A 12,777-nucleotide genomic window follows, 5' to 3' on the forward strand; every position below is an offset into this window, starting at 1 on the left:
ACTGCACCTTTTACTTTTAGAGACACATCGTAGCTGTTCACTAGCTTTATTAATTCTACATTGGATGTCCTCTTCAAATTTAGCATTATCAGACACAATAGAGCCGAGGTATGTAAAAGAAGATACTGTTTTCAAAGCTTTACCATCAACATATACCACTGGTTGTGAAGAGTACGTAGTGTTTAGTTTTGGATGGTGAATAAGTTCAGTCTTTTTATGCTAATTGTAAGACCGAAGGCCTTACATGCACCAGAAAAGCTGTTGAGGATGTTCTGCATGTCATCAAGACTATGGGTGATAAGAGCATAGTCATCAGCATAAAGGAAGTCAAGAACAGTCTGCACAGAAGTCTTGGTTTTGGCATTGAACCGTTGCTGATTAAATAATCCTTCACTTGATCGATACTCAACACCTATGCCTCCTGAGGTGTTCCTGAAAATTGTCTCAAGCATCACCGAAAAGAAAAGAGCAAATAGGATCGGAGCAAGGACACATCCTTGCTTAGTTCCATTTGACACTTCAAATGGTTCACTTTGTTCATAGCCAGATCGTACTGTCGCCACCATTCCCCAGTGAAAGGAGACAATCACATTCAACATCTTGTCCGGAATACCAAGCCTCCTCAAAACAGTCCACAGGGCATCCCTACAGACGGTATAAAATGCCTTTGTGAGGTCGACGAATGTGACAAACAAGTCCTTATTCTGCTCCCTCGCTTTCTCCTGTAGTTGCCGAAGGCTGAAGATTATGTCCACAGTACTTCTTCCTGCCCTAAAACCACACTGGGTTTCTGGGAGCACAGTTTTACAGATTGAACCATTGAGTCTGTTTAGGATTACACGAGCTAGAATATTACCAGCAACAGACAAAAGAGAAATTTCTCTATGGTTATCACGCTCACACTTATTTCCTTTGTGCTTAAACAGGTGAATAATTGATGCGTATTTGAACTGTTGTGGCACGGTACCGAGTTCCCATATTAATGAAAACAGGGCACTTAGTTTCCTGATTAACAGTTGACTTCCACATTTGTATATTTCTGCAGGTATGCCGTCATCACCTGGAGCCTCACCATTTGAAAGTTGCTTTACAGCCCATTCAATCTCCGACATGGATGGAGTATCAGCAAGCGCCTCGATGGTTGACCTCTGAGGAATACTGTCAATCACTCCTCGATCCACTGTCGATTCTTTGTTTAAAACATTTAAAAAGTGTTCAGCCCAGCGCTTAGTTATTTCTTTCTTATCAGTGAGGAGAATGCCATCCGACGAAAATATTGGAGATGTCCCCCTTAAAATGGGACCAAACACCCCCTTGAAGTTTTGGTAGAATGATTTAAAATCGCACCTATCTGCCGCATCTTGTAAGGCCTCAGCTTTCTGCTTCCACCAGTTTTGTTTCATTTTCCGGAGCCGAGATTGTGCCAACCTTTTGGTCATTCTGAAAGCCTTGTGTTTCACTGAAGAATTTTTGTCAGTAATCCATACTTGATGGGTTTGATGCATGTTATTGAGCAGTGGGACGATAGTTGGATCATTTTCATCAAACCAATCTTGGTTTTTCCTTCGAACATATCCTAATGGTTCTTTAGCAGAGTCATACACTGCAGTTTTAAACTCTCTCCAAGATGCCTCAATATCATTCCCACATACAACGGAGGACAGCTTTTCATCAGTAGCCTTTTGAAATGAGTGCATTATCTCCTTAACTTTCAACTTGCCTACATCAATTCTCTTGATGGAAGAGTTACGTTGGTTTCGAACATGGCGCTTGGTTTTCATCCTGACTGTGAAGCAGATCAATTTATGGTCTGACCAACATTCGCCGATGCTGTAAGAACGTGTAAGATTTATATCTTGTCTATCAGAATGACGTACAATGACATAATCAATGAGATGATAATGATTAGACCGGGGATGTTTCCAACTGGCTTTCTTGCAATTAGGCAGCTGAAACACTGTATTAGTGAGCAAAAGATCGAATTCACTGCAAAGAGACAATAAGAGAACACCATTTGAGTTGACTTTACCAATTCCATGTGAACCAATGACATTTCTCCAAAATTGTGTATCACTATCCACACGAGCATTGAAGTCACCCAAGACAAACAGCTTATCCTGTATATAGACCTTGTTGATTTGTTCGCGTAAAGAGGAGTAAAACCTCTCTTTTAGCTCATCAGATGAATTAAGTGTAGGTGCATATCAACTAAAAATGTGGCATATTTTTCCTTTCCTACTGCAATGCGCAAGGACATAAGTCTGTCATTTATACCAACGGGCAAGGACTCAAGATTTTTGGCAATATCAGTCCTGATGGCAAAACCAACACCAGATTCACGTTTCTCAGAACTTGGTTTTCCAATCCAATAAAAAGTGTATCCACCTTCAACTTCCTCTAGCTGTCTTGTATCAGCAAACCTAGTTTCAGAAAGAGCTGCAACAAAAATTCTATGATGCCTTAACACACGTGCTATAATATCGGTTTTTCGTTCAGGGTCCCTTTTGTTATCCTGGAGTGTTCTTACATTCCAAGTAGCAATGAACATATTTGTTCCATGTATTTTGTTTCTATTCAAATATTGGATGCCCAGACATCTGCACCTGATGACAGGGACATGAGCAAGTAAACAATTTTTAGGTCACCTTTTATAGACCCCTCCCCATGAAGAGGAAAGCAAATAAATTAATAAAACCCTGTGGCGATGATGGGATTGTGACGGGAACAAGTGAAGGATGTCACTGGTAGTTCCTAGCATGAACATTGCACATAGGTGGTGGAAGGTAGATGGCCGGATATATATATATATATATATATATATATATATATATATATATATATATATAATATAAATCTGAACGTCTGTGTGTGTGTCTGGTCACAAATAGGCTCCTATATGGTTAGCTATTATAGAAAACTGATCACATATAATGATAGAAGATGTATTTAGACACAGGAATGGGTATGTTTGATCTGGCATAATGATGATTCATTAAGATTGTGGGGTCTGCGTACGCGCCTGGTCCATAAAGTACGGAAATAAAAAAATTAAAAAATTAAAAATAACGTTTACAAGTGTTTTTGATATAGATGTACATAATAATACTTTGATAAGTATTTTTTAACTTAGATAGGGATGGTATAATAAAATTGTGGGGTCTACATTCGCGCCTGGTCTCCATAGAATGGAAATAGGCACAAACTTTAATAAAGACTTTTCATATCTTTCTGCGTAAGTATACTTTGATAATTATGTTTCAGTTTGAAGAAATATGGTATAATAAAATTATGGGGTGTTCGTTCGCGCCTGATCTCCATAGAATGGAAATATGTCACAAAGTTTAACAAGGTTTTTTAATATAGACCCACAGAATATTGTGATAAGTGTTTCAGTGTGAACAGGTATGGTATAATAAATTATGGGGTTTATCTATTTTAATTTTACTTTCATCATTTTTGTTTTTGTTTTGATATCCCCGAATTCTAGGCTATCTCTTTACACCCCTTCCTTTTCATAACCTATCATACTTTCATAAATCAGAGTCCATTTTCTGTAGGCTGTTTTTGAACCCAGTCAACGACGGGTACTTTTGCTAGTATATATATAAGATGACTTTATATATATATAAATATGAAAACATTAATGACAATTGAGCGGCATAAGTAAAAAGAGCATTTATATTACTCCATTAATAATAGTAGACTACTACCCATGGGATAGAAACAATGACACATGGCCAGCTATACTTAGATAACATTAATTCAAAAGTATGTAAAATATAACCAGAAAAATATAGTTATAACATGGATTAAGTAAAAGAAAACCCACGACAGAATTTTCCAAGCTTAAAAAATTAAATGTTTTAGGATGTACAACATACTCGATATAATTATCAATTTCATGTGGAAAAGAAAAGGAACCCGTAAATTGAAATTGACGGATGGAGAGGCAATTACTAGAGAGACTTTAGCATCACTTACTTTTATCCTTGTTTCCACCGTAAGTGTAACGAAGATACGACTTGAGAGATATACAAGAAAGAATATACCAATCGTGTATATAAAAGAATGTTAGATTGCTAGCCACCGGAAAATACCGGAAAGAATAATCGAAGATTATTATGAATTTGTGAATTCATGATAATTGATGATTATTATTAATTCAGAAATTGTATTTCGTAAATGATATTTCAGGCATGTTGAACTCTTGGTTGATATTGTTATTAGAGTTGAAGTCAGGGATATTATTTATAGTTAGAGTTGAGGTTAACTAAACAATTTAGTAAGGAATTCGAAAATCTATGGACCAAGTCAGTTGGCAACAACGTGAGTCTATATTCACATGTTTGCAAGCGTGATGAGTGACGTCATAGGAATTGAATTATTGAAGAATAGAGTTGTTTCGGGAGTCAAAAATCGGGAGTGAGAGAGAGAGAGAGAGAGAGAGAGAGAGAGAGAGAGAGAGAGAGAGAGCGGATCGCGTCGGACGGCGATGGCTCCCAGTGGAGGAAATCAGAATGCGTTAGTCTAGGACCAGGAACAGCTTTCCAATGGGGGAAACATCGGAATTTAAAGTTGCAGAAAAAAATGATCCGAAACTGAGATTGAACATTCTTCGCAGCTATTCCCAAGAATCCGTCAAATAAGATCAGGGATAGACAGGTATGTTTCTCCGATAGGCCCGATGTTATAACCCCAGAGAGAATGTTATTTGTCCCTTTTGTTAAATGTCCGCTGTTAAAACTGTATCTGTCATCATAACTTTTGTACCACGAGACATTACACGAGTTAGACACACGTACATAATATGTACACCATTTTATGTTATACGAACGCCTCACGACAATACAACATATTCCTTCTAGTGCCGTATACACACGGTCATATAGATCCCAACCCACAACGTAACAAGACGAAGGGTTATTGCAAAAGAAAAAAAAAGGAATAGAAACAACTGTGAAAGAACTAGAAAGTCCTTTATTCGAATGTCCTTTAGCAAGGAAATTTGAATCTCATTCGGAAGAGAAAAATATCCACCACTAGAGATGAAAAGGTAAAAAAAATAGAATAAATAAAGCATGGAACTGCGCAAGCAAAAGTATATGTGGCCATTTGGCAAACATGTTAGCCTGAAAGCAAATCAGTAGAAATTTAAGAGAAGATTGGAAAAGAATATCAGTGGCGAAAAGAAAACTCTTAGAAAGTGACTACATGAACTATATTTAAGATTGACCAGACAAAAGACGCACAAAAAGATAGCTACTATAAAAGAAACGGGTCATTACTAACAGCTGCACAGAACACTGCAATCAGAACGAACTACATGATAGCTAATATAGATTAAGCATAAGAAAGCAATAAATATAGACTACTAAAAACAGATAAAACTGTAAATTAAGTGAATGCAGTAAAATAGTAGAAAAAAAACCCCAAGAACAGGACTGCTTAGAGAAAGCAGTTTAGTAGGAACACTTTAGTTTGAACACATGGATAAAATAGCACAAAGACAAACCGAGGATAGCACTGAAAACTGAAAATCACAAAATTTTCTAGGAACATGAAGGTACAAGCATTTAAACATATCCAAGCAAGGATTAAATTTAAAACTTACTACAATGCCAGTCATAGTAGGAGACTTAGATAATTTCTAGTGAAACATGGATAAAAGAATAGAAAAGAAAGATTGATAGTATACAGTAGGTAGCAATAATGAAAAAGTTTTAAATCTTAAGGAACATCCTTGATTGCGTGAACTAACCAACCTGCTATAGGTAAGTTGAAAGAGAAATAAAACAAAAAACAAAAAAACAAACAAAAACATTGCACGGTCTTGTGAACGTGTGTCTGTGTGTGTTTACTCTACAGACCGTTATCGTCTACTCGTTGTGCTCGTCCGAATTCAGTGCTTGATTCCGACACGCATATGATCTCTGTCACTACTGTAACAAAACGATTCGCCATCCATTCAAAACCACAACTCCAGTTTGAACAAAGTAACGATCATTTATTTGTAGAAGTCACAATAATTACGTATTCTTCTTTTGAATGCTAGATCTGCAAATCAAGATGAACATATCTACTAACCGAACGCAGTCTGTCATTGTAAACTCCAAAGGCTCATCTCTCCCTGATATCCACAGAAACCCAACTGACATACTGAGGTCATTCTACTGAAATTTATAAAAATATATATAATAATATCATTTGTAGTAGACCACTAAGCCACCTACTTTAAAATCATAGGCCAGTTTATCTATGGACATAAAAACTCAACGCCCAGCGAGCCAAATATCTGGATAGCCAGACTGTAATGCAGTTATATAACGAAAACTTATTTATAGGGAAATTTTTTTATTTTTTTTTATTTTAGGATATTGAAAAAATATTTTGGCTCAATTAATTTCTCCAACAATTGATTCAACTCAAAGTTTGTTTTTTTCCTGTCTGAACATTTAAAACGTTTTAAATGTATAAATGGTTAGTTACATAAAAGGAAATGTCGTTTCAATTGTTTTTCTGTTACAAACACTCGTCCTTTGATTATATGCGCTTTGGCCATGCCAATACCAACAAGCGATACCCAAATAAACACCGAATGCACTAGCTTGTCCAGGCAACAGACGCTAGCAAATAAGCGGCATTAAGAGATAATGGTAATTTCAAACAAGATACAGAAAAAAACAACAACACAAAAACTTCTCAGCTTATAATTTCACCTGAAATTATATGTGATAAATAAAGAAGTCTCTTACCTATCTGCAAGGAGGTAACTCCTTCGCCAAGTTTGCTGACCACTCCACTTGCTTCATGCCCCAGCAGCATGGGAGCACACAAAATAAAATTGCCAATGCAACCGTGTGTCCAGTAATGAACATCCGAGCCACAAATTCCAACGTCTTGCATTGCAAGCTGAACTTCTACAAAGAAAATAATAAATGAAAGTCTTTAAAGAACACCATATTTAAACAGGTAAAGTGATAGCAAGATACACACCGGTAACATTGCGTATCCTATAGGTTATTAATTTGTGAACTGCAAACGAGTTTGGCGTTGTCCGTAGTTTTAATAGTTATATTTACAAAAGTGTTAACCCACCCGATTTCTTTCTATCACTTGATTGAAAACCTACAATATAGCTGTATATTATAGAAGTTGGAAGTTATTGCACTTATCTCTAACTGCAGTTTCGAATTCACATTCGATATTTTCCTAAATTCAGTTTAATTACATCTTTTAGATCTATCTATCTATCTATCTATCTATATCTGTATATATATATATATATGTATATATATATATATATATATATATATATATATATATATATATATATATATATATATTAACCAAGCTCTAGTCCATCACCTTACAGACACTAAACTTCTGACTGACCAACAATATGGTTTTAGGCAAGCCCGTTCCACAGCAGACATCCTAACTGTAATCTCTGAACGTATATACCATTCAGTGGACAAAGCGAGTGAGGGTAGAGCGGTAGCTCTAGATATATCCAAGGCTTTTGAAAAGGTATGGCATGAGGGTCTCCTCAGGAAAATTAGATCATACGGTATCACTGGAAGAATACTAAACATAATTAAATCCTTCTTAGATAAGAGAAAAATCCAGATTGTCTTCGACGGTCGTACATGTAAATAATATGATATAAATGCAGGAGGACCTCTATTATTCATAATATTCATAAATGACCTCTCCGACAAAATTGCATCTGAGATGGGTATATATGCTGATGACACCACACTCTATAACAGACACGACAGGAAAGCAAATGAACACATATCTAAATAAATGGCAGACACACTAGAGGATGACCTCCAATCTGTAGTGGAATGGGGACAAAAATGGATAGTCACATTCAATGCTGCCAAGACTAAACTTGTTTCCTTCAATAATTACAAGAAACCTTCTCTACCACCAATAGCAATGGCCAATGACTCTTTATCTGAAAGTACATCTTTTAAACTCCTTGGCCTAACGGTCACAGTAAACATGAGTTGCAACAATTTACATTGAGAGCATTGCCAGGACCGCTGCGAAGGAGGTGGGCTCTCTCTACCGGGATAGAAAACTACTAGCACCCGAAAGAATCCTGTACCTCTATAAGGCCACCATTCGCCCATGTATGGAGTATTGTTGTCATATTTGGGCTGGTACATCTGCTACTAGTCTCTCGCTCCTAGACAAGGTTCAAAAGAGAGTCGCAAATCTGATAAGTCCTGAACTGTCATCTAAGCTTCAGCGTCTGTCCCATCGACGAAATGTTGCGTCCCTCTGCCTGTTCTACAAGTATTTTAATGGTGAATGCTCTGACGAACTGCAATCACTTGTGCCCCTACGTCGTAAACACCCTCGACAAACGCGAGAGGCAACTGAATCCCACCCAGTAGAGATCCCTAGATGTAAGAGAGCTTTTTACTCCAGTAGTTTCCTCCCCAGAACCGCTAGACTTTGGAATTCCATTCCGGGTCCATGCTTCCCCAACTGTACTGACATGCAGAAGTTCAAGTGTAACGTGAACCGACATCTTGCTGTCCAACTCCCTACATAGTACCCCGGTAGCTGTTGCCCCTGATAGTAGCCCCCTACACCAAAGTGGCAATATGCCTTGTTTGGGGTGAAAATGTAATAATAATAATAATAATAATATATATATATATATATATATATATATATATATATATATATATATATATATATATATATATATATATGCACGTTTCATTAAATACCACAGACAAATCTCGCTTATTTTTCTTGTAAGCCTCCTTTTCTCTTTGTCGGATCATTTTCCGAACTTGGCGAGGTGCGCCTCCCAATCTTTGAGGCATTGTTAATCCACATTAATAAACCAACGATTAACCAGATTCAAAATGAAACGGAGGGCACGCTCAAGTGCTTTTGAGTAATTTAGTGATTTTAATCGTTTTTAATCGTCTTTTCATTTCATCTCGTTATTTTCATTTTTCAATTTCATTTTTTATTTTTTACTACTCGCCTGAGGATGACCAATGGAGGTCTAAAACCTTCGCGATTATGGGAAATTTCTTTTTTCACTCAAAATAAACGTTCGGAAAATGGTCCGACAAAGAGGAAAAGAGGATGACAAGAAAAATAAGCAAGAGTTGTCTGTGCTATTTAATGAAACGCGCATAAAAGGAAAAAAATGCTGCCTAAATATACTAATATATATATATATATATATATATATATATATATATATATATATATATATATATATATATATATATATAATATAACCGAAACCGAGACCATTCCTTAAATAGCCAGACACACAACAGACAATTAACATTACCAACTAATAAAAACAACGACACACACACACATATATATATATATATATATATATATATATATATATATATATATCTTCTATATATCTATAAAAACAGAGATGTGTGTGCCACAGACGATTTCTGATTGGTTAATCCAATAATCACATCTCCTAAAAAACAATCGTTTCTACGCTCTTACCTTTACCATAAAATATTATGGCTTTATTTATTGTCCATCTTGGAAGGGTTTAATTTTTTAATAACTTGTTATTTACAAATTAAAAAAATACGAAACTATTATGCGAAACTAAACTACACGAAATACGCGCACACACGCACACACACACGTTCACTACCGTCACGTTGTTATGGCAACCAAACCCGCTGACTTCTTTTTCTCATTTCACTCGTGGTCTTAAATTAGATTCGAATAAGTTGCCAAAAAACAAATATATAACAAATAAATGTTATCAAAGGCAAATCTTTCGTGTTTTTATTCAATTTAACATGTTTATTCAGCTCGAAAAGCATACAGTGTTTACCGATGTATTGGAAAATTCAAGATGGCGGCCGATTCTCTCTTTAACACGGTAAGTTTGGAAAAAGGTGTAATAAATAAAAAACCGGTTAAAATACTGTTAAAAACTCGCTCAATATATGTTCCCGTGACATAGGTTGACATATATTCGGCGGGTTTTTAATAGTATTTTGTATAGTTTTTTATTTATAACACCTTTTCCCAAACTTACGGTGTTAAAGAATGTGTGAGACGCCATCTTGAATTTTCCAACACATCGGTAAACACTGTATTCTTTTCGAGCTGAATAAACATGTTAAATTGAATAAAAACACGAAAAATATATCCAGTTTTTATCGGTTTTTTACCTTCTCTGCAGAAGTACAAAAAAACAAAACAAACAAAAAAAAAACGGAAGGTACTTTTACAGAATGTTAAACTAACCCTAACCGATGTTTTATGTTTAGTTTAGGAAAAGTCAGAAGAAATAAAAGTCATTATTGCATGAAATATACGTATTTAGTTGAAGTATTGTTTATGTCAATTCTTTCGAAGAAATTTAGCAAGAATACCTGTAAACCAGGAAATCGGTAAAATGTCATCATGGATGAATACTTGTCTATTATAATTTCTACCCTTGACAAAAACTTAGCTATAACAAAAGAGATTTATTGTTCAGATTGTTTTTGAGATTGATTTCTAAAAAGATATTTTATAAATAAAATCGACTTTAAAATTAAAGACTTAAATTACAATAATTGAATTTAAACATTCTTATTTCAATATTTGGCACATAACACCTGCAAAAATGATCACAATGTCAGGATTTCATTTTATTTCAGAATCGATGGCAAATACTAATATTTAACATTAGTTTATCATTTAAGCCGATAAAAAGCCCTTTTTTTTCCGAGTCATAAAAGGATTTGGAGTTTCCTAATCAACCTTTCGGGTGCAGTTGCACGCTCTCAAAATAACTAAAGTGTTGGCTTTAAAAAAATTGGTTCATTAAAACTAAACAGGTTTAGTTTTAATAAAAAAAAAAAATCAAAAAAAAATCGCTTTGGTAATTAGATATGTCGTATGGTTATCCCTAATCGCTGAATAAAACCGCTAACGAGTTGAATGATTACGACATAAAATTAAACTCGGGTTCCTGAAACGGAAACTTCGTTTGTTTTTGTTTTTTTCTTATCAATATATTTACATTGTTATTTTGTTTTCATTTTCAATCATTCGAACAGTTTTCTTTTTCAAGTAATCCAAGTTACAAAATTCCCACTGTTTACTATGCTAAAATCACAATGACTAATGTATACCTATTAACCCTTATCCTTGAGTGGCCTCTGGGCCTTGATAAGTGGTGACACCCATGTAAAAAAAAAAAAAAAAAAAATCACTCGAACAGTTTTCTTTTTATAATGTACAGTTTTAAAAGTTTAAAAACTATATAGTTTTTACTTCAGGAAAATTAATGGGTCAGTTTTTACGATGTGCCCTGTTAAAATACTGTTAAAAACTCGCTCAATATATGTTACCGTGACATAGGTTGACATATATTCGGCGGGTTTTTAATAGTATTTTGTATAGTTTTTTATTTATAACACCTTTTCCCAAACTTACGGTGTTAAAGAGGGTGTGAGACGCCATCTTGAATTTTCCAACACATCGGTAAACACTGTATGTTTTTCGAGCTGAATAAATATATTACATTGAATAAAAACACAAAAAAGATATCCAGTTAGGTAGAAAAGTAACTTATCTTGCCTTTGATAACATTTATTTATATATTTGTTTTTGACTATTTTTTCGAATCTATGTGTACACTGTACAGTAATCTTGCCAGGATGCGGAGGAAAATGAATGAAGGGGGAGGGGAATAAAATAAAAACATTTTGGAAACAGAGTAAGTTTGAAAGAATTGCTTTGTACAGAAAGAAATTAATGAAAAAATAAAATTAAATTTCTTTTCTTTCTTGATTTTTTTTTTAGTTTTTTATGAAAAAGGAAGTCAAAATTAAGACTATAAAAAACAATTTTTATTAAGAGCGAACCTCAGTCGTCAGGTCTGTAAAAAAAAGACGTGGAATAATAAATGTTTTCTAATACAAATTGTTTTTACTTATGTGTTCATTTGTCTCTTTGAAGTTCGTTTGTTTAATATATCGGTTTGCAATATAATTTTGTCATTCTGTCAGACTCAAATTTTAAATCTATATATCTATAAAAGTTAAAGTGTGTGTGTGTGTGTGTGTGTGTGTGTACATTTCCCTACGAAATAACTCTGTCAATTTTTAGTCTACAGACTCGAAATTTGATATACAGGGTACTGAGATTTGGAAAAATCTATGTGATCGGTTTTTAGCCAGAAATTTGGCGATTAAGGGGTCAAAGTTCAACGATTTGAGCTTTGAGAACTCTACCAAACTTCTCCGACAATTTTGGGTCTACACACTTTAAATTTTAGATATAGCTTCCGTGGACATGAATCTAACTTAATAACTTGATTTGAGCCCAAAACAATAAATTTTCAGGGGTCATAATAGGGGTCAAAGTTTAAAAAATTACCCCCTTTGTTTTGCTCAGCATACACCTCCAAACACCCGGGCAACGCCGGGCACCCATGCTAGTATATATATATATATATATATATATATATATACGAATTACTCGCTATCTATATATAGACGAATTACTATATATATATATGTATATATATATATATATATATATATATATATATATATATATATATGAGCCCATTAAGTGTGATTAAATATAAGCCTTTTATTAATAACATTTTTTTAATAATATTCCGTATATTATTTGAACATACAAATTCGTAAGTAAAGTGATTTTCAGGTTATATTGTCTTTTATTGTCGTGAGAAATCATTATTTTAAATGATGAGTAAAAAAATAAAACTCAGGAAGACTCCAGAGCTCTACT

At 34.6% G+C, this 12,777-nt stretch overlaps 1 protein-coding gene across 2 annotated transcripts in view; it reads right to left on the reverse strand.

The window, feature by feature from the left end:
- LOC145303584 (sorbitol dehydrogenase-like) overlaps positions 1-12,777 on the reverse strand; it is a 95,134-nt gene that overhangs the window by 25,375 nt on the left and 56,982 nt on the right. For both annotated transcript variants that reach the window (XM_080145127.1, XM_080145128.1), the window contains exon 3: positions 6,753-6,917. In XM_080145127.1, the coding sequence (XP_080001253.1) occupies positions 6,753-6,917 (165 nt within the window). The remainder of the gene's footprint in view (positions 1-6,752; positions 6,918-12,777) is intronic.

The sequence above is a fragment of the Euprymna scolopes genome, chromosome 19 (genome assembly GCF_053919585.1).
Source record: "Euprymna scolopes isolate OS-2025 chromosome 19, ASM5391958v1, whole genome shotgun sequence".
Classification (NCBI taxonomy): domain Eukaryota; kingdom Metazoa; phylum Mollusca; class Cephalopoda; order Sepiida; family Sepiolidae; genus Euprymna; species Euprymna scolopes.